The following is a 17,689-nucleotide window of genomic DNA, read 5'->3' as shown; positions in this document are numbered from 1 at the left end:
GCACCTGCAAAAAGCTCCCCATATAAGTTGCATGTAATCCTAGACATGAAAAATCCCATATAAAATTGTAAATAAAGCTCAAAATTGAGTTATATGACAAAATAAGTTCTAAAAAGAATCTATACCGTCAGAGTACCCAATCCAACTGTAAGAATTAGGGCTGGAAAAAAATCCCAAAAATCTCAAACCAAACCGAAAAAATCCCGATCCCAAACCAAAAAATTCCTAAATCAATGTTATCCCGAACCAAACCGATATTTTCAGGACGGGAATCGGTTTTGCATCTTCATTTTTTCAGTATTCCCATACCGAACCGAAAATAAATATTATATATATATATATATATATTTTAATTATAAAAGAATTATTTGAACCGTTGATTGTTTTGGATTTAATCTAGAGAATTTTAACGAAAAGCACCCGGTACTGTTCACTTTAACGAAAAATCACATTTTTACACTAAAAAGTCAATCCTAGTACTATTCACTTTATCCTTTATTTTGTCCTTATCATTAAAACTAAAAATTTTCAAGCCATTTTCATTAGTTTCCTTTTAATCTATGTCGTTGGTTTGTTTTTAGGTCAGTATGCTGCATACGGCATACCATTTCACTTTCACAGTCCACTTCACTTCGGTTCACTTCCCTTCCATTTCTATCGAATAGCCGAGCGGCCGAGCCCTCCTCATCTCATCTCTGATCTCTCCATTACCGAGCCGGCGAGCCCTCAGCTCATTTCTCTCTGTCTCTGATGAATTCCGGCTAGCCACCGGCCACCGCCACATCTGACTCTCCAGCCTTCCTTCATCACACAGCCACCTGTACGCCACCCTTCTCTGTCACGATGATCTCTCTCTGGGGAACTCTCCATCCAACACTGAGTTCGAATCTCTGTCATCCCAGATTAGGTAATTAATTTAATTTAGTGTTTTGAAATCTAATTTCTGTCTTCCTTTTGAAATTTAACTTAGGGTTTGGAATTAATTTTGTGTATTATTCCCCCTTTTTTTTTCTTCAGTTTTTCTGTATTATTCAGCGGAAGATTCAATTTCCAACTAGGTTCTCGAATTCGTGAGCTTTTTATCAAAAGGTACGTTTTTGTTCGATAAAGTTCATTATTTGAGTATGTGAGTTCGAATTTACGGCATTTGGGAGTTCGAATCATTATGTATTGCCATTTGGGTATCTGTATGTGGGTGTGAATCTGTATGTGTGGGTTCGAATTTGAGTTCGAATCTGTATGTGGTGTGGCCCTGTGGGTGTGAATATGAACGGATTGATTTCAGTGCATAAATTTTCAATTTTGTTATCACATTTCTGAACTATCAAAGGTTAACTCAATGGTTGTAAGCACCAAAGGGAAAAATGGTTAAGTGAACATTGTTCGCTCAGTCTTTCCGTCAAACACCTCGGGTTCAATTTCATTTTATGGAATGCAGAATAACAGACTTGAAGTTTAGATTGAATTGCTCTGATTAGTTAAGCAAAGCACAAATATGCCCAATCATCTGCATTTTTTTCTTTTTTTAATTGTTATTGCAACCTTTACTAGTTCACATCTAATTGGGTTCTTTTCATTACTAGTTCACATCTAACTGGGTTCCTTTCATTACTAGTTCACATCTAACTGGGTTCTTTTCATTCTTACACGCCTAATTTTTATTTTTAGTTTTTTAAACAATATCTGGGAACTTCTCTTACTTTTAAGTTTAACTGATTGCAGTGCTATGTGGGTATTAGAAAACGAAGACTAGGTTTCTCAGTGATCCTCTGTGTAACGTGTTGTATGTTTATTTCTAGTCTACACTGGTTCTTGGGAAATTCTGCAGAGAACTATTTGTTTCGTGAGCAATCATCCCTGTAATAACTAGTTTTTAGCAAAATGCGTGCTTACATTTGCTAAATTTTGGACATGATGCACCGATGTTTTGTTTTTCAGCCTTATCAAACATTGTTATGTTGCAGGCAGAGATAGCCAGACAAGAAGCTAGGGGCCGAAGAGGCCAACAATCTTCATAAACTTTAAGCTTTGCTTTTTTTGCTTTTGGTTTGTAACTTAATTATTTTGAAACTTTGTCTCATAACTAATTTTTTTGCTTTTGGGTTTGTTACTTTATTTATTTTAAAACCTTGGCTTGTAACTAATTTTTTTTGCTTTTGGATTTGTCACTTAATTTATTTTTATTGCATGCATGTGTAGTAGAAATTGAATAGGCAGATTAAGGATGCTATTGTGCACAGATTTCAGATTGGCAGATTTGTGTAGATTCAAATTTTAGTGTAACAACAAATTGGGCAGATTGGCAGCTTGCCCAAAAGCCCAAATTTTCAATATAAAATGTTGAATTTTAGCCCAAAAGCATAATATGTTAAATTTAGTCCAAAATCCCAAAAGCCCAAAACTATTTCGGGATTCTTGATTTGTCCTGAAATCCCGAAAATATTTTGGGATTCCCGAAAATTGGGATCGGTATTGAAATTGGGATTCCCGAAAATTTTAGTTTGGGAATCAGGACAAGTGTTTTGGTTCGGTATCCCATACCGAACCACCCCTACCTAGGACACCCGAATCTTTGGTGCTACACAGCAGGTTGCACATCGTACCACATATGTGTAATTTACCTTTTTGATTCATTGAAAACGGGATGGAAAACGGAAGTCCAGAAGCAAAAAGGATAAATAATCCAGTGGTGGGATGGGGTGCCATTAATTTACAGAATGCTAATAAGATACATCCAGTCATTCCTCATATCATCATCTTATACATATCCTAAATTGTCATTTTGGGATACACCCCCTCACTTATTAAAAAGAAGTTGAGCAAATCCTTGTTGCTAAACAATAGAAAAAACATGAGCAAATCCTTGCTAAACATGAATGATTTTGTATCAAACAGTACATAGCACAGACCAAAAAGAAGAATAAAGAAATCATTGTGAAGAGTGTGGGGTGTATCCGTGTATGTAGAAAATGTAGGGGACCAATGTAAGACGTATGTTGAGAGAGTGGAGTGTAAATGTATTATGGAAAAATATGTGTGAGTATATAAATTTTGATTGGAAAAGTAAATGTATGGTGTATTAAGTACGTAAGGTTTATTAAATAATACGTGGAGTGTTAATATAATAAGCTTAGTTTCCTAAATAAAGGAAAATTAATGAAAATGACTTGTAAACTTTGAGTTTTAACGACAAAGACAAAATAAAGGGTAAAGTGAATAGTACCAGGATTGACTTTTTAGTGTAAAAATATGATTTTTTGTTAAAATAAACAGTACCGAGAGTTTTTAGTTAAAGTTATCTTTAAATAAACATAAAATGAAGAAATGATATTATATTATTGTATGTTGCCATTTACTATTATTATATAACATAAATTTGAAAGTGCCTATTTCCAAATTCCAAGTTAATCTACACCGCTGGTTTTTTTTAACTTCTTTGAAAAGGCTAAATATGGTAAAAAAATTGTTAAATGGGACAAATCTCTTCAAAGACTCTTGCCTCTGCTGAACGTGCAGTTAGAAGTTAATTCCGCGGTGGTGCTCAACCGAATTGATGCAAATCTTGGTGCACAGATTTCAGATTGGCAGATTGCATTCAGATTGGCAGATTTATGTAGATTCAAATTTTAGTGTAACAACAAATTGGGCAGATTGGCAGCCTGCCCAAAAGCCTAAATTTTTAATATAAAAGGTTGAATTTTAGCCCAAAAGCATAATATGTTAAATTTAGTCCAAAATTCCAAAAGTCCAAAACTATTTCGGGATTCCCGATTTGTCCTGAAATCCCGAAAATATTTTGGGATTCCCGAAAATTGGAATCGGTATTGAAATTGGGATTCCCGAAAATTTTGGTTTGGGAATCGGGACAAGTATTTTGGTTCGGTATCCCATACCGAACCACCCCTAGTAAGAATGAAGGTTCATGTACTGCAGTTCCTTCCATTCCACTTTGCTTCCGTACCACGTCACTCCTTTCAATTTTCTCAGCAACCGGTTTTTTATTCCTGACGAGAAGCAATGCCTCGTTCACATCGCTTGTTCCCTGCACATTCAGCATATCTAATCCAGCTGTAGGTGATAAAGTTCAGGTAAATTGTAATGCATTCCGACCTCTAGTTTGAATTTGATCTTGAAGGACACCACCTTCTTCAATTTTGCTTGATCACCGCCTGAATATGTTGCACTGAAGCAAAGTCTGCCTCACATCTCTTGCTACTTGCACTTTTTGAAGCGATTCATCCAATCTGAGAAGCGAAAACTAGAAATAGTAGTATTTGGCGAATTGAGTGGCTCCGGTTGCTCATGGAGAAGGAGGCGCCGTAATAGTGGGAGAGGCCTGACCCCCTCCTCCCTGAGTCAAAGGTCAACCGCTGAAGATTCAAAGTCCAACTGCCCCTATTGTCAAAAAGTCGTATGACTCGTATCTTCCAATTATTCTTTTTTTTTTTTTTGGTGTGTAAACACATAAAAAGTTACAGAGTGCAATAATTCTTACTCATAAATTCATAAATAGAGTAAAGGTGGAAAACTCAAGAAATTGGTTTTACAAAACTATCTACTGTTTTCCAAACTTTCAAAATAACGGTTGTGTATAGGAGTAATTTGAAGATTTGATAGAATGGAGGCAAAAATTACTCCCACTTCATGTCAGACCGGTTGGACCCTTCGAACGATCAGCCGGCACTTGGGAAGGTTCACTTTTCTGAAGCTGCTCCAATGTTATTACCACGTCGTTCATGTTTGGCCTAGACTTGGGGTCTGCTGCTAAGCAGTGAATTGCTAGATTAACTACTTTGAGAGCGTCACTCAAAGAGTACTGACCTTCAATTCGAGCATCAAAAATTTTGAAAACTTTGCGTTTGCTGGCAAGGTAAGGCTTGGCCCATTCAACTAAATTGTGTTCTCCGGATGGCCGATTCTTGTCCACAACTGGTCTGCCAGACACCATTTCGAGCAGAACAACTCCAAAACTATACACATTACTTTTGGCAGTTAATTGACCTAAAAAAACAAAAATACAGAAGAAAAAAAAAGACAAAAAAAGGATCAGAAGGGAGTGATCATGCATTGTAGATCAAATATAAGATAAAAATAATGCATTGTGGTAGCTGCAACACTGGTGAAGGTGAAGAGTGGTGGAGACGAAGCCTCTTAGAAGTATAATCTAAACAATTTGTTCCTACACAATTTTAACCTACAACACTCATCTGTAATGCAAATAAAGGATGGAGAATGTCCTATCCATGAAACAATCACCATTTTATTCTAAAGAGGATAGAAACGTGGCTCTAGTTTTCAGATGCAAATATTTGGGATGTTGTTTTGAGTGATCAAATTGAACTGAACTGATTAATAATACATGAAGTTGAAGGCGCAAACACAGAATATTGCAAGAAACAGAACATGGCCATTCAAAACGTACACATGTTTTCCCCCTTTTCGGGGTAGTTTGCTTTTGTAAGTGAACCCAATACTGTAAACTAAAGTACCTGTGGCTATATACTCAGGAGCTGCATACCCATATGTCCCCAAGACCCTTGATGAGACATGGGTTTTATCACCGGCTGGCCAACCCCAGGCCAGACCAAAATTTGAAAGTTTAGCATTGTTCATCTGTGGTTTTTCAATAAAAATTTGATGTGTGAGCAAATCTACACCAACTATTCTAGAAGAAAAAAACAATAGTTAAAGGGTTTTTATCACGATTGCTTCCCGAAAATTGGACATTTCAATCAAGATTGTCACTGATATAAAAAAATCAATCAGTTTGGTCCCTAAAAAGAGATCTCCCAAATCAATTTAGTCCTTCCGTTGTCTTTCTGTCAATTTTTCTGTTAGTGTAGTGATGCGGCACTGAGTAGGTCATCCTATCTAATCATATGGCGCCATGTAAAAAAACTATTTATTAAAACAGGTTTTTTTTTTTTTTTTTTTTTTTTGTTGAACTAAAAGTGTTAAAAAATAAAAATGAAAAGAACAACATCAATGTTGTCTTCATCTCTCACTCAGGTGGAGAATTGAAGATCGTTTTCAAGCAATTCCAATCAATTAGATTTTCCCAGCAACCAAACAACAGGTAACAAGCTTGGGATCCCAAATTCATCGGCTAGGAGATTGGGCTCAGCTTCATCGAGAGAGACTCGTCGCTGTCGTGGTAGTTCACAATCTTCATGTCCTCCCTTCTCTTGTCCGGGCTGATCGGCTATTACGGTTTTCTCACTGCCGTGTTCGTCATCGCAGCATCAATCTTGGCAACGGACGGCGGAGATGAATTGGGAGGCTGCGTGTGTCTCAATGAAGAAGACGTTGTTTCTTTTTTTGTTTTTTTTAGTTTAAGTTTTAAATCTTTTAAAAAATTGGTTTTTATGATTGATCTACATGGTGCCATATGATTGGTTGGGTAAGACCCACCCTGTGCCATATCAGCATACTAATAGAAACTTTGACGGAAAGACAACGGAACGACCACATTGATTTGCAAAACCCATTTTCAAGGACTAAATTGAATTTTCTATTTCATGGATCATTTTGATTGAAAGGTCTAATTTCAGAGACAACTGTGTTAAAAGTTTCACTTACCGAATCCAGCAGGATATCAGAAGTTTTGAAGTCACGATAAATCACTTGCAGATCACTGCTAAGAAATGCTAGACCCTTAGCAGCACCAAGGGCAATCCTCATACGAAGGTTCCACGGAAGTGGTTGAAAGAAAGAAGACTCTGTTCCACCAACAACATTTAAGTATCCAAATTATACTTTGTAGTGAAACAGTTGATCTCCTTAGCAACGATAATGCTGATTTTAACGATCAAATGGCTAAAGAGTGAAGGAAGTTCATAACTCACTGTTAAATACATGTCTATCCAAGCTTCCGCGAGGCATAAATTCATACACCAAAAGTCGGTGGTCATCCTCTAAGCAGTAACCAATCAACCTCACAAGATTTTCATGATGCAGCTGCCCAAGGTAGTTGATTTCCGCCTAGTGTTCAAGAGGCTCCACAAAATTAATAAATGATTCTCTAAAAATGTTACGAGTAAGACTATCTATTTGTAACAACTATTAAGGAGCAAAATGTAAGAATAATCTGACCTTTAAAGATCAAAGAAGGTGAAGTCATAGCGGACTTCAATAGTAAGCCTTCTTCTCTCTTGCAAAAACAACATGCTCGACTCACAATAGGTCTAAGTCCAATTATGAGCCAGTTTTACTCTGAGAGCAATGACCTCTATTATATAGACATACAATCCGTACGATTCTCCAATTAGAATCCTTGTAGGAAACCAACATTGTCTCCCAATTTTAAAATAAGTGAGTAATTTATGACCTATTCCCGGTCTCAATCCTTTATAAACTAGGACAACCAAACATCTTCTAATAAGACTCAAACCAATTTGAGCTCAAATATCTGGCCAAAATACTCCTACACTTGTGCTCATATTCTAACAAAAGATTCATCAAGACTGTTTAAATATATTAGTCTTTCTAACTAAACTCAACAATTCATCCACAGGGGACTTTGAGCAAAAACGAATCAACAAGGTATTAGGAAAGTGCATTTAGGCCATCGAATGATAGAAGTGATACTCACCAACCATTCTTTGTGACCCAGCAGATCTTCTTGGTTAAGCCTTTGCACAGCAACAACCATGCCAGTACCAGGCTTGGCAGCTGTTAGTGAATTCTCATCAACCCACCCCTTAAAGACAGAACCTGAATGTCCTTCACCCAAAATACAATCAGAATGGAAGTTCCTGGTGGCTGTTTTCAGTTCATTAAATCCGAATTTCTTCACATTGGAGGACTGCACGATCTCACCCTCTGTCCGAAGAGTTGAAGGCACCGAGATAGTCGACAGTTTGCTACTTGAACGCAGTCCTAGACATGACAAATCCCATATAAATTGTAAATAAAGCTCAAAATTCAGTTATATGACAAAATAAGTTCTAAAAAGAATCTATAACATCAAACTACCAGAATACTATGGCTATGTTGGTTTGACTCCTATATCAAATCCAACTGTAAGAATGGAGGTTCATGTACTGCAGTACCTTCAATTTCACTTAGGTTCTGTACCACACCACTTCCTTCGATTTTCTCCGCAACCACTATTTTATTCCTGACAGAAAGCAATGCCTCCTTCACATCCCTTGTTCCCCGCACATTCAGCATATCTAATCCAACTGTATGTGATAAAGGTTCAGGTAATGCATTCCGAGCTCTAGTTTGAATTTGATCCTGAAGCACAGCACTTTCTTCAATTTGCTTGATCACGGCCTCTATATGTTGCACTGAAGCAGAGGTCTGCTTCACATCTCTTGCTACTTGCACTTTCAGTATATTTAACAGTATTTGAAGCGATTCGTCCAATCTGAGAAGCCTGTCAGTGTATTTATACTGTTTGCAGCTGACCCACAAGTGATCCTTGGCGCACTTGTCTATGAGCTCTACACCATTCTCCATTTGTATTCTAAAATCTTCGAGTCGCTCCTCTGTGCGATCTAATATCTTCTTATGTTTTGTTACCTCTTCAATCAATGGTTTTAAAGATTCTAGGGTGGATATAAGATTTTCAAATAGTGGTTTAAACATCACAGTCTTGTCCTTTGCTCCTATAACAGCGTCAAACAAAGCCAAAAACACTGCTTCTAGAGAAGCTCCTCCATCAAAAGATGTCACTGCATAATTACAACACCATCAAAATAAGAAAACTCGTAATTGTTTCAATCAAAAGTTCAGGATATGTGAAAAGAAAAAAAAAAGAAAAAAAGTGAGACACCTCACAAATTTGGAATTAAATAAAAAAAATCATTTACAACCCAAGAACATAATCAAGTAAATATTAACTTTTTACATCTACTTATAAATCTGATCATTTGAGAAAGAATGGAAATAGCGAGTCATTCAATTATAGAGTTAACTGCTCTATTATCTTTTCCATTAATAACTGATAAAGAACAGAACTGAGAAGAAAGAACCGTACAATTGTAAACATCGAGTTTACATCTCTATTCAAAGCAAGAAATATGAAATCTCTTTTTGTGTTATGTTTTCAACACTTGACACCAGAAATAAATCCAAGTGGTCAAACCTAATCTCTCATTTTAAGAATACACATCTACCTAGAGAAATCACAACTAGACGTAGGCAAAAGTTCTGCCAAACCAGTATATATTTTGTGTGTTTCTAGTTACTCTCTATTTGCAAGTTTATTCTATCGTCGGGTACACCAACAAGTTTCATAAGGGAGTCGAAAATATTACACGCTACTATCAAAGAAGGGTTTTAAGCTCTTGCTAGCCATGGGAGTCAATATTCAATGACAGCAAAACCAATATCAGATGATCGGGTTTAATTACCATATGTCTGATCTAAAATTAGCTAAATATTAAGTAATGCTTATTGCTACAACAAAAGCTATATTCCAAAAACGGCAAAAGAAAATCTACACCAAGCATGTCTATAAATTTAGTTCCAATCAACTCACCTTGTTCCCCACTATTCCCTTGAGTTTGCTCCGGCGGAGCGGTTTCTGTACTATTTCCGGAAACCAAATTCTGCAAGCCACTCCCTCCTTCCCCAGCTCTCTGCTGCAGTAATTTCTGTATATCCAACAGTCTTCTGTTCACTTCATCCAATTTATCTCGGTTTTCCCTCGACAACAATAAAACCTCTTTCACATCCCTTGTTTCCTGCATCTTCAATTTTTGCAGCAATCTTTTGAGAGCCCTATCCAACTCAACAATTTGGTCAGTATAATCATACAGACAGCAATAGTTCCACATTCGAAAATTCGATAACTTTACAACCAGCTTTACGCCTTCCTCCATCTTCAATTTAAGACTTTCGATTTCGTCGTTGGGGAGACCCAATTCCACATTATGTTCTTCAATTTGTTGGATGTCTCTCGGTACTAGGGAGTCTAGTGTAGATTTGAGGTCTCCCAGAAGGGATTTAAAGGTGCTGCTCTTGCTCATCGCTTGCTTAACGCCGTCGTAGAGCAGCGTAAACAGTGTTCCGCCAATAAACTCTAGTGCCATAGTTACCAAAGCACTCCCAATACAGCAAAATTAGAAATGTCTGTGTTTGATTGCAACCTAAAATTTGGCCAACCTTATTCAATACGGTGGCGAATTGGGTGGCTCCGCTTGCTAATGGAGGAGGAGGCACCATGAACGGTGGAAGAGACGAGACCCCAATCCTCCTCCCTTCATCTCTTGGTCCCTGGAGCCTGCCACCAGAGGTCAACGGACGAAGCTGGAGCTGAAGAGCCAAGGTAAACTGGCCTCTCTTTTGGTATTTTGTTGTATTTCTTTCGCGTCTTTTAGTTTGGTTCTCTTTCAGATTTTTTTGAGGGACCATTTTCATAGCGGAGCTATATGGCTAGGAACTGGCTTCTCTCCCTTCCTACTTCTCGTCCATTCTTATTTCTTCTTATTTATATAATCACAGTTAAAACACGTTAATATTTTACATTACTATTACGTTTATCTGTAAACATATAAAATAGGAAGAGATAGGAACGTATGACAAGTGAGAGGCAGAAAAGCCGAATCCTGTGTTTTGAGTCCGAAAATCCTCTCTCTAAATCATTGTAAACCTTCCTGTCTTATCATTTAGACCTGCTGATAATGTTTTTTTATGTTGACGAAAGATAGGATGGTGACACACAACACGGAAAAAAAAATTCAAACTAGCACAGCTCTAGCCATATAGACCCGCTTCTTGCCCTTTCATTTCTCGTACACTCTCAACAGGTCGCTAGAACTTTCCAGCTATTTGAGGTGGACGTTTACTAGGTAAGTTGGCAGAAGGTCGGTCGAACTTTTTCCGGCTAGTTGACTGGTCAAGAAACCTAACTCCAGGAAAGAAAAAGTTTATGGAATTGGGGTTTAGGTTTGAACTTTTATCCTTGCATCCCATTAGGTTTAAGCGAAATTGTTCCATCCAAATTGAGGGTACACGTTTTTACACTAAGGGCTCGTTTACTAATCCGTAATCATATTGAGAGGAATTGGATTGAGGATGAATTGGATTGAGAAGGAAACATAATTAAATTCCTGTTAAAGTTGTTTACGAAACTAAACTGGAATCTGAATACAAACGATATTAGTTATATATATTGTTTACTAGTTTACTGGAATCGTAATTAAAACTAGCTTGATTACTAAATTGTCCTTATTGAAAATAAATTATTTTTATGCTATAATTATTGAAAATTAAGGCTATCTATATAAAATTAAATTTATCTTTATAAACTTATCTTTTCTCCCTGCTATCCTCTCATCCCCATCTTTTCTTCACCGACTACCAGAGCACTCCCGCGCCTTTCATCCTTGCTGCCTTTTCCTTTCCCACCACTTAATTACGGTTTCTTGGTTTTGGATAGTAGGTACCTGGGAACCCTTGCATTGATGTAGTTCTTGTACAATACGTTCCAAGTTGGGTGTTTTTTCGAAACAAGGACAAAGTAGATATTGTTCTTGAAAAGACATATCCAAATACAAGTAAGCTATCACCAAGCGGGCATTTAAGCACGCAGATATACGATTACGCAAACATAAAACATACAAGATGGTGATGTTGAGGTCTTACAAATGAATCATTCCTTGAACATTCTTCAGAGTCTTTGTACTGGGAAGGTTGTTCACAGAATTTTTCCACAAGGAGACTAAGACCTGGTTTGGGAGTGAGGTGCTTAAAAAAAAAAAGCACCCATGAAAAAAAGCTGTAAGGGTTTTAGATGTTTGGTAAACTGAAAAAAAAAGGCTTATTTTGGAAGCTGCTGTGAGAATAAGCTGAAATCAAAGGAAAAAGCTAAAGCTGCTATTTGCAGCTTTGGAAAACTGGATTTTTTTCAAAGCACACAGAGTTACAGTGCTCCTTTAATGAAAAGACCCACTATCAGACTGCTTTTTTTCCAAAAGCACTTTTACAAAAAAGTTTACCAAACACTCTGCTGCTTTATTTCACAGCCGCTTATTCTCACAGCAGCTTTTTTTCAAAGCACAGCAATACCAAACCAGCCCTATCAGTAACTCTTATGAGGTTTGGACATAGTTATCAGTAACTCTCATAAGAACGACAATGATATTCTTAAGATTAGTCCAGTTGTAAAACATTCCTTGACGCCCTGCAGCAGAAAGAACTTCTATATATACCATAATAAGAAGTAAGCTTTCAGGCTAAAGTACTACAGAACTTTGCGATTCAGAAGTAGGACTGTAACAAGAATAAAAAGATAAAATGATGATACACATGTGATCGCACGCGCACAACATACCTTTGATTTCTTGATATTGACAAAACTTTGTTGCCAAAGTGGTTTTCCCCAATCCTCCAGGAGAAATCAGCATCAATATCAACACCTTTTCATTGTTCAATAACATCATCTTCAACTCCTTCAAAGGCAAATCCAACTCAACTAAAACGGTGGAACGTGAGGTACTGCATGCCAAGCATCAATCTCGTATTCATTTTGGCTGACCTCCGTAGATATATTCCTTACTGTCTCCATATCTCTTATTTCTGGCGCTCTAAGTATAGCTAACAGTCTTTGTAGAGATTTGTCCAAATCCAGAAGTTCCATGGAGTGTCTATACTTTTTGTAGCCTTTCCAAGGACTAAGCTTGGCGCATTTCTGAACAAGCGCCGCCCCATTCTTCATTTGATTTTCAAAATGTTGCAGTTCCTCTTTTGGACGATCCAACACCTTCTTGTACTTTCCTATCTCTTCAATCAGTGGTTCTAAAGAGTCGAGCGTGGATTTTATGTCTTCAAGCAGAGGTTTAAAGAGCGTGGTCTTTTCCTTCACATTCCTAAGGACATCAAACAACACTGTAAATGCTGCTCCAAGAGTACGCCCTGCGATTAACGAGGTCTCTGTCGTAATTACACCACCACCATACATTGTCAATTGATTATATTGGTATCTACATACATCTTTAAATTAACAATTCTATATGTAAACCAAGTAGTTCTATGTATACCTTGTACCACACTCTTCTGTTCAACTGGTTCGAGTTCCGTCTCTGTATTGCTTATTGAAACCACGGCCTCCATGATTTCACTTGCTTCCTGCTGCACCTCCAGGGCAGTATCTAGCGGTCTTAAAAACGACCCATGGAGTTCAACAATTTGTTCACTTTAGGCCTTCCTATGTGCAAGGTCTCTGCTTCCTCAGGCACCTCCCAGTACACGGATGGTCTTCTAGCAGTAGCAGCCCCTGCTTCCAATCGGGCAAGTGCTTCGCCATTTTGCTTAATACGTCATTCTTCTTGACGCAATCATGCAAATAATTGCCGAGGCTACATACCAGCAGCCGGAACTAAACTTGATGCTGATAGCAGCGGGGAAATAGTGTACGCAATTTAATTGGAGGTTAGTGGGAAACAGTTTTTGCTGTTGGTGAAAAACTGGGAAAGAGTTTTTGCTGTTGGTGAGAAACCAGTAAAAAAAAGAGAATGTGCAATAGATTATTAGCAAAGAAAATCAGATATGTAGATTGAAGGCTCTATATCATCCCGTATACTATCCTTGGAGGTTGGAGTCTGTCTGTCTGTCTCTGTCATATATTTTTCAAACCTAGTTGTATATTTTTACTGTGGATTAAATTTGATTTTAATTGTTAATCTGACAACCTTTGTACTTGACATAGCCGCCAGTTTACATGCGGGGTTGAGTGGTAGACCATATCTGCTACATCGATAGAGCACCCACAAATACGAAGGCTCTGATCGAGTAGTAAGCCATATCTGCCATATCGGTAGAGGGACCACAAATACAAGGGCTCTAATCGACAAAGCGATAGATAGACCACACCCATTAGCCAGTGGATAGATGGTTAAGAGATGTGAGAAGCATGGAGGGGATGAGAGGGAAGTGATGAAAAAAGGTAGGCATTAGAGGGTTTTTACCGTCTGTCCTGGGAGGAAGAAAATCAAAAATAAAAAATTCATCAAATCTTAATCAGTATATAGAGAAGAAAACCAGGGAAATCCAAGCCAATGGAATGATGCAATATCTCATACAAACACCAAATGAGAAATAGGAAAAAATAAACTGGAATACAAATCACACAGGCCATTTGCTCCAATACTTATCGTGGAAAGATAGCTCTCAAATCTGAAGTCTGTGGAGCCAATTCAGGTTGAATTCTTCTTTAGCCACCCTTATTTTGTCGGGATTTGATAAGACAGATTCCCATAAATTTCTTGCGTCTTCGTCACATATCACTTTCTCTAACTGCTGACCAAGATCAAACACTGACACAGGCAGCTCTTTCAATCTTGAACATAGTGCCACGTTGATTTTTCTTAAACCATTCATCTTATCAATGCATTCGGGCAAGTCCTTAATGCTGGAACAATTATATATGTCAAGAAAGCACAACTTATTGAGTCTCTCAATCGAGCCTGGAAGCTTTTTTAACTCTGCGCAGGACCTTAGCCTCAACACTTCTAAATTCGCCAGCTTTTCGATGTCTTCAGGCAAGACAGATAGCTTATGAGAGTTGGTGATGCTGAGAACTTTTAGGTGGATAAGATCACATAGCTTGGCAGGCAATTCCACCAAATCGTTACAATAGTCGATGTGCAACTCCTCTAGGTATGGGAATGTCTCAAAAATTTGGATGGAAGAGTTTCCAAATGCTTGACTGACGTTACACATGAATAAAGATATCTTCTTTAGACTCTTCGATTGAATGATGTTCTCGCGTATCAAAGGAATCGAAATATGCTCTAATCTTAGTCTCTTTAGATTTGACAAAGAACACAGCAGTTCAAAGTCGCTTAGCTCAGCAGGTGAGAAGCCATCATTTGTGACTATTAGAACCTTCAGCTTGCACATTTTCTTCATGAACTTGGGTAAGGCATAGTTCTTTGCTTGAAAATTCAAAACTAGAACCTCGCCTTTTGGTAGATCCATGTTGTGCCACTCTGTTGAAGAAGATTCACCTGCAAATAAACAATGTGCTATATGATGTGACTCTGGGGAGATATTAATGTGAAATTACGTTTGTGAGCTTGTATGTACGTGATCGTACATATGTATGTATCTATTTTCTAAAGAAAGAGTTCAGAGATGCCAACCAGTTATGACAGATACTAAGCGAGCCTTCTTTGTTTTCTGCTTCTTCTCTGTCCACCATGGTGTTAAGACAGATACTAAGCGACCCTTCATTGTTTTCTTCTCTGTCCACCATGGTGGAAGCTCATCTCCACGTATGTCTACAATCAGTCTATGTCCTGTTGGGTCTTCATCATGACTCGCACGGATTGATAGCAATTTAAGCATATCATGTTGGATAACAAAATGTTCACCATAGTATCCATCCAAATCCTTAGTCCTGGTTGTGATCAAAATTTAGTTTCACAGAAGAAATTTCTGAAACGTGCATATCACAGTAGTAAATTGGTAAAAAAAGTAAAGTTTGAATACCTTGTGACTACAAGACTGGCCAAATTGCGGAAGGTGAGGTGGTATAGGTTCACTATTGAATCGTCATCATTTGATCCCTCATATAACTCTGCCCACATATCAAGAAGGAAAGCAACGGGAATTCTTTGGTCTTGGGGAAATAAAGCAAGGTCTATGAAACAATCCTTGACAGGAGCCATTTCTTTATTCAAGTCATCTAAGCAACTTTTGAGGAGCGCAAGCAAAATTTTCTCTGAATCAAAAATAGAAGAACCTTTAGATAATTCTGTGAGTTTGCTTGTCCATTTCTCTACAGGCTGATTGCGAAGTGACGTCCCTATGGTTGTAATGGCAAGCGGAAATCTCTTACAGTGGTTTAGTATCTGCAGTCCAATTGTCCCAAATAAGGTGAATAACTATTTACAGATATAGTAAAATCAACGGGTTCATTTGCGTGCATGGGTGATTTGTGTAGTAAGTGACATTTTCTATAAGCAGGAATGCATAAATAAGGGCATATACATTAGAAACTCAAACTAATATATCACCTGAATCTGAAGATCATCTGGTATGTTACAGATCGTATTTGGCAGGAATGCTGAACGACGAAAAAGAGTCAGTGCATCTTTATCTGTCAATTCTTGTAAATTATATGGAGGCCCGAATTTCGGAAAATGGTATCTTGATGTCACCAAAATCTTGTAATCTGGAATTTTGATTTCATCAAACTTGTCAAGAAGGGATTCTGATGCAGACGGAACATCATCCAAGATTAACAGTAAGGGATTTTGCCCTGCTTCCCTCAAAAATTGCGGCAGCCAGATAAATGCAATTTCTTCATTTTCTAAAGCAGGTACCTTGAATCGGGCATGTTGACACAATTCTTGGACAACAAGGTGGCTGGGCTTATTGGAAACCGTGGCAAAGAAGATATTGTCCTTGAATTTATCTAGCCAAGAAAACACATGGGAATGCAACATTACTAATTAGAAGAAAAAAGAGAGAAAACAAGTGATTATCATTAGCAGACAGGTAGGAGCCATTCTACAGTATCGAGTGTGCGCATCTAAAAAAAGTTTGCCGCATCGTACAAAAACTTTATAGATAGATACCTTTGACTTGTGGATCATGACAGAACATATTTGCCAAAGTGGTTTTCCCACATCCTCCCGGAGCAGTGAGCACAAGCATTGACAGCGCGTCATCTCTAAGGAGTTTCATCTTCATCTCCGCCAAAGGCGCATCCAGTTTTAGTGTATTGCTTGGAAGGTCGGGAACTGCGCACCAAGTTGTAACAAGGTCTTGGTTTTGATTTTGAGCCACAAGATTTGCATCAGTTTGCACTAACTTCAAGATTCTTTGACGAGATTCGTCCCATTTAACAATTTTTTTAGCATATTTAGCCTTTTCAAAGAAGTTCAGATTCCCCTCGTCGCACCTTCTGGCCAGCTTCTTGCCATCCTCCATTGTTCTTGTTAAATTTTCAGAAACCCAAATGATTCTGGTGCGGCTTATCAGTGGGATCCGTTGTTCCAAGTAGTTTATATTTGAAGTGAGATCTCTGCGGAGAGTTGGAAACTTCTTAGCCATCTTGTAGAATCTTATGGCGGCACCAAACAGCCATTCAAATGGTATTTTTACAATAGCTGCTACAGCTGACGCAAGGACTGCCATAATTACAACAACAACAACCACCACCCAGCTCTGAAAATCTGAATTCTAAAACAAGAGAGCAATTGCTTTGGATCACAGAATTATAAATGCATTTGAAACGAGGGAGAGGCTGCTTTCTTTTAAACTAATCTAAACTGAGGAGAGAGAGGGATTTGAGCTCGGCTGAATAGGGAGAGACACCTCTCAAGTGTTAAGATAAGTTTGGAAGCCAAGAAGCAGTGGGCGCCTGGGCGGCTTAGGCGGGCGTTGGGCGAGGAACTGAGTTGAGAGGAAACTCAGACTTCCTCTCAACTCAGTTCCTCTCTCGGCGACAGAAAGAATTGAGAACAAATGGAAGAGCTTGATGACTAATCGAAGAGCCCATCTAAAGATAGGAGTTTGGAAGAAAGAAATTCAATACAGAGGAGATGCGGTGGGTCGCGGCGCTCTTGCTCGCCAAATCGATCTGAACCCTTTCTTTGAAACTCCAAGTTTGATAAGCAATAATGCATACATACATATATATATGTATATTCATAGTCAATGAGAGAAGAATATTTTATTTGCAAAACTTGTTTACATCATATTGCTGACGTAAGCAACTAAAAGCATCCAA

At 38.0% G+C, this 17,689-nt stretch overlaps 3 protein-coding genes across 3 annotated transcripts; all 3 read right to left on the bottom strand.

Annotated features, from left to right (window-relative positions):
• Window positions 1-4,472: 4,472 nt before the first annotated feature.
• On the bottom strand, window positions 4,473-12,127 carry LOC103401338 (uncharacterized). The gene is made up of 7 exons (XM_029094560.2): window positions 9,488-12,127; window positions 8,052-8,678; window positions 7,592-7,878; window positions 6,846-6,981; window positions 6,580-6,719; window positions 5,490-5,613; window positions 4,473-5,001 (listed from the first exon to the last, which is right to left on the bottom strand). The coding sequence occupies exons 1-7, from the start codon at window positions 10,038-10,040 to the stop codon at window positions 4,643-4,645; spliced, it is 2,226 nt and encodes a 741-aa protein (XP_028950393.2). The 5' UTR covers window positions 10,041-12,127; the 3' UTR covers window positions 4,473-4,642.
• Window positions 12,128-12,424: 297 nt separating this feature from the next.
• LOC139191795 (RPW8-like protein 3) lies at window positions 12,425-12,910 on the bottom strand. Its single transcript, XM_070812815.1, has one exon. It carries the CDS (start codon window positions 12,908-12,910, stop codon window positions 12,425-12,427), a length of 486 nt encoding a protein of 161 aa, XP_070668916.1.
• Window positions 12,911-13,953: 1,043 nt separating this feature from the next.
• LOC103425097 (probable disease resistance protein At5g66900) lies at window positions 13,954-17,603 on the bottom strand. Its single transcript, XM_070814726.1, has 5 exons — window positions 16,533-17,603; window positions 15,969-16,369; window positions 15,442-15,803; window positions 15,093-15,349; window positions 13,954-14,957 (listed from the first exon to the last, which is right to left on the bottom strand). Exons 1-5 carry the CDS (start codon window positions 17,092-17,094, stop codon window positions 14,119-14,121), a joined length of 2,421 nt encoding a protein of 806 aa, XP_070670827.1. The 5' UTR covers window positions 17,095-17,603; the 3' UTR covers window positions 13,954-14,118.
• Between the last annotated feature and the right edge of the window lie 86 nt (window positions 17,604-17,689).

The sequence above is a fragment of the Malus domestica genome, chromosome 15 (genome assembly GCF_042453785.1).
Source record: "Malus domestica chromosome 15, GDT2T_hap1".
Classification (NCBI taxonomy): Eukaryota; Viridiplantae; Streptophyta; class Magnoliopsida; order Rosales; family Rosaceae; genus Malus; species Malus domestica.
This window is presented reverse-complemented; position numbering and strand designations above follow the sequence as displayed.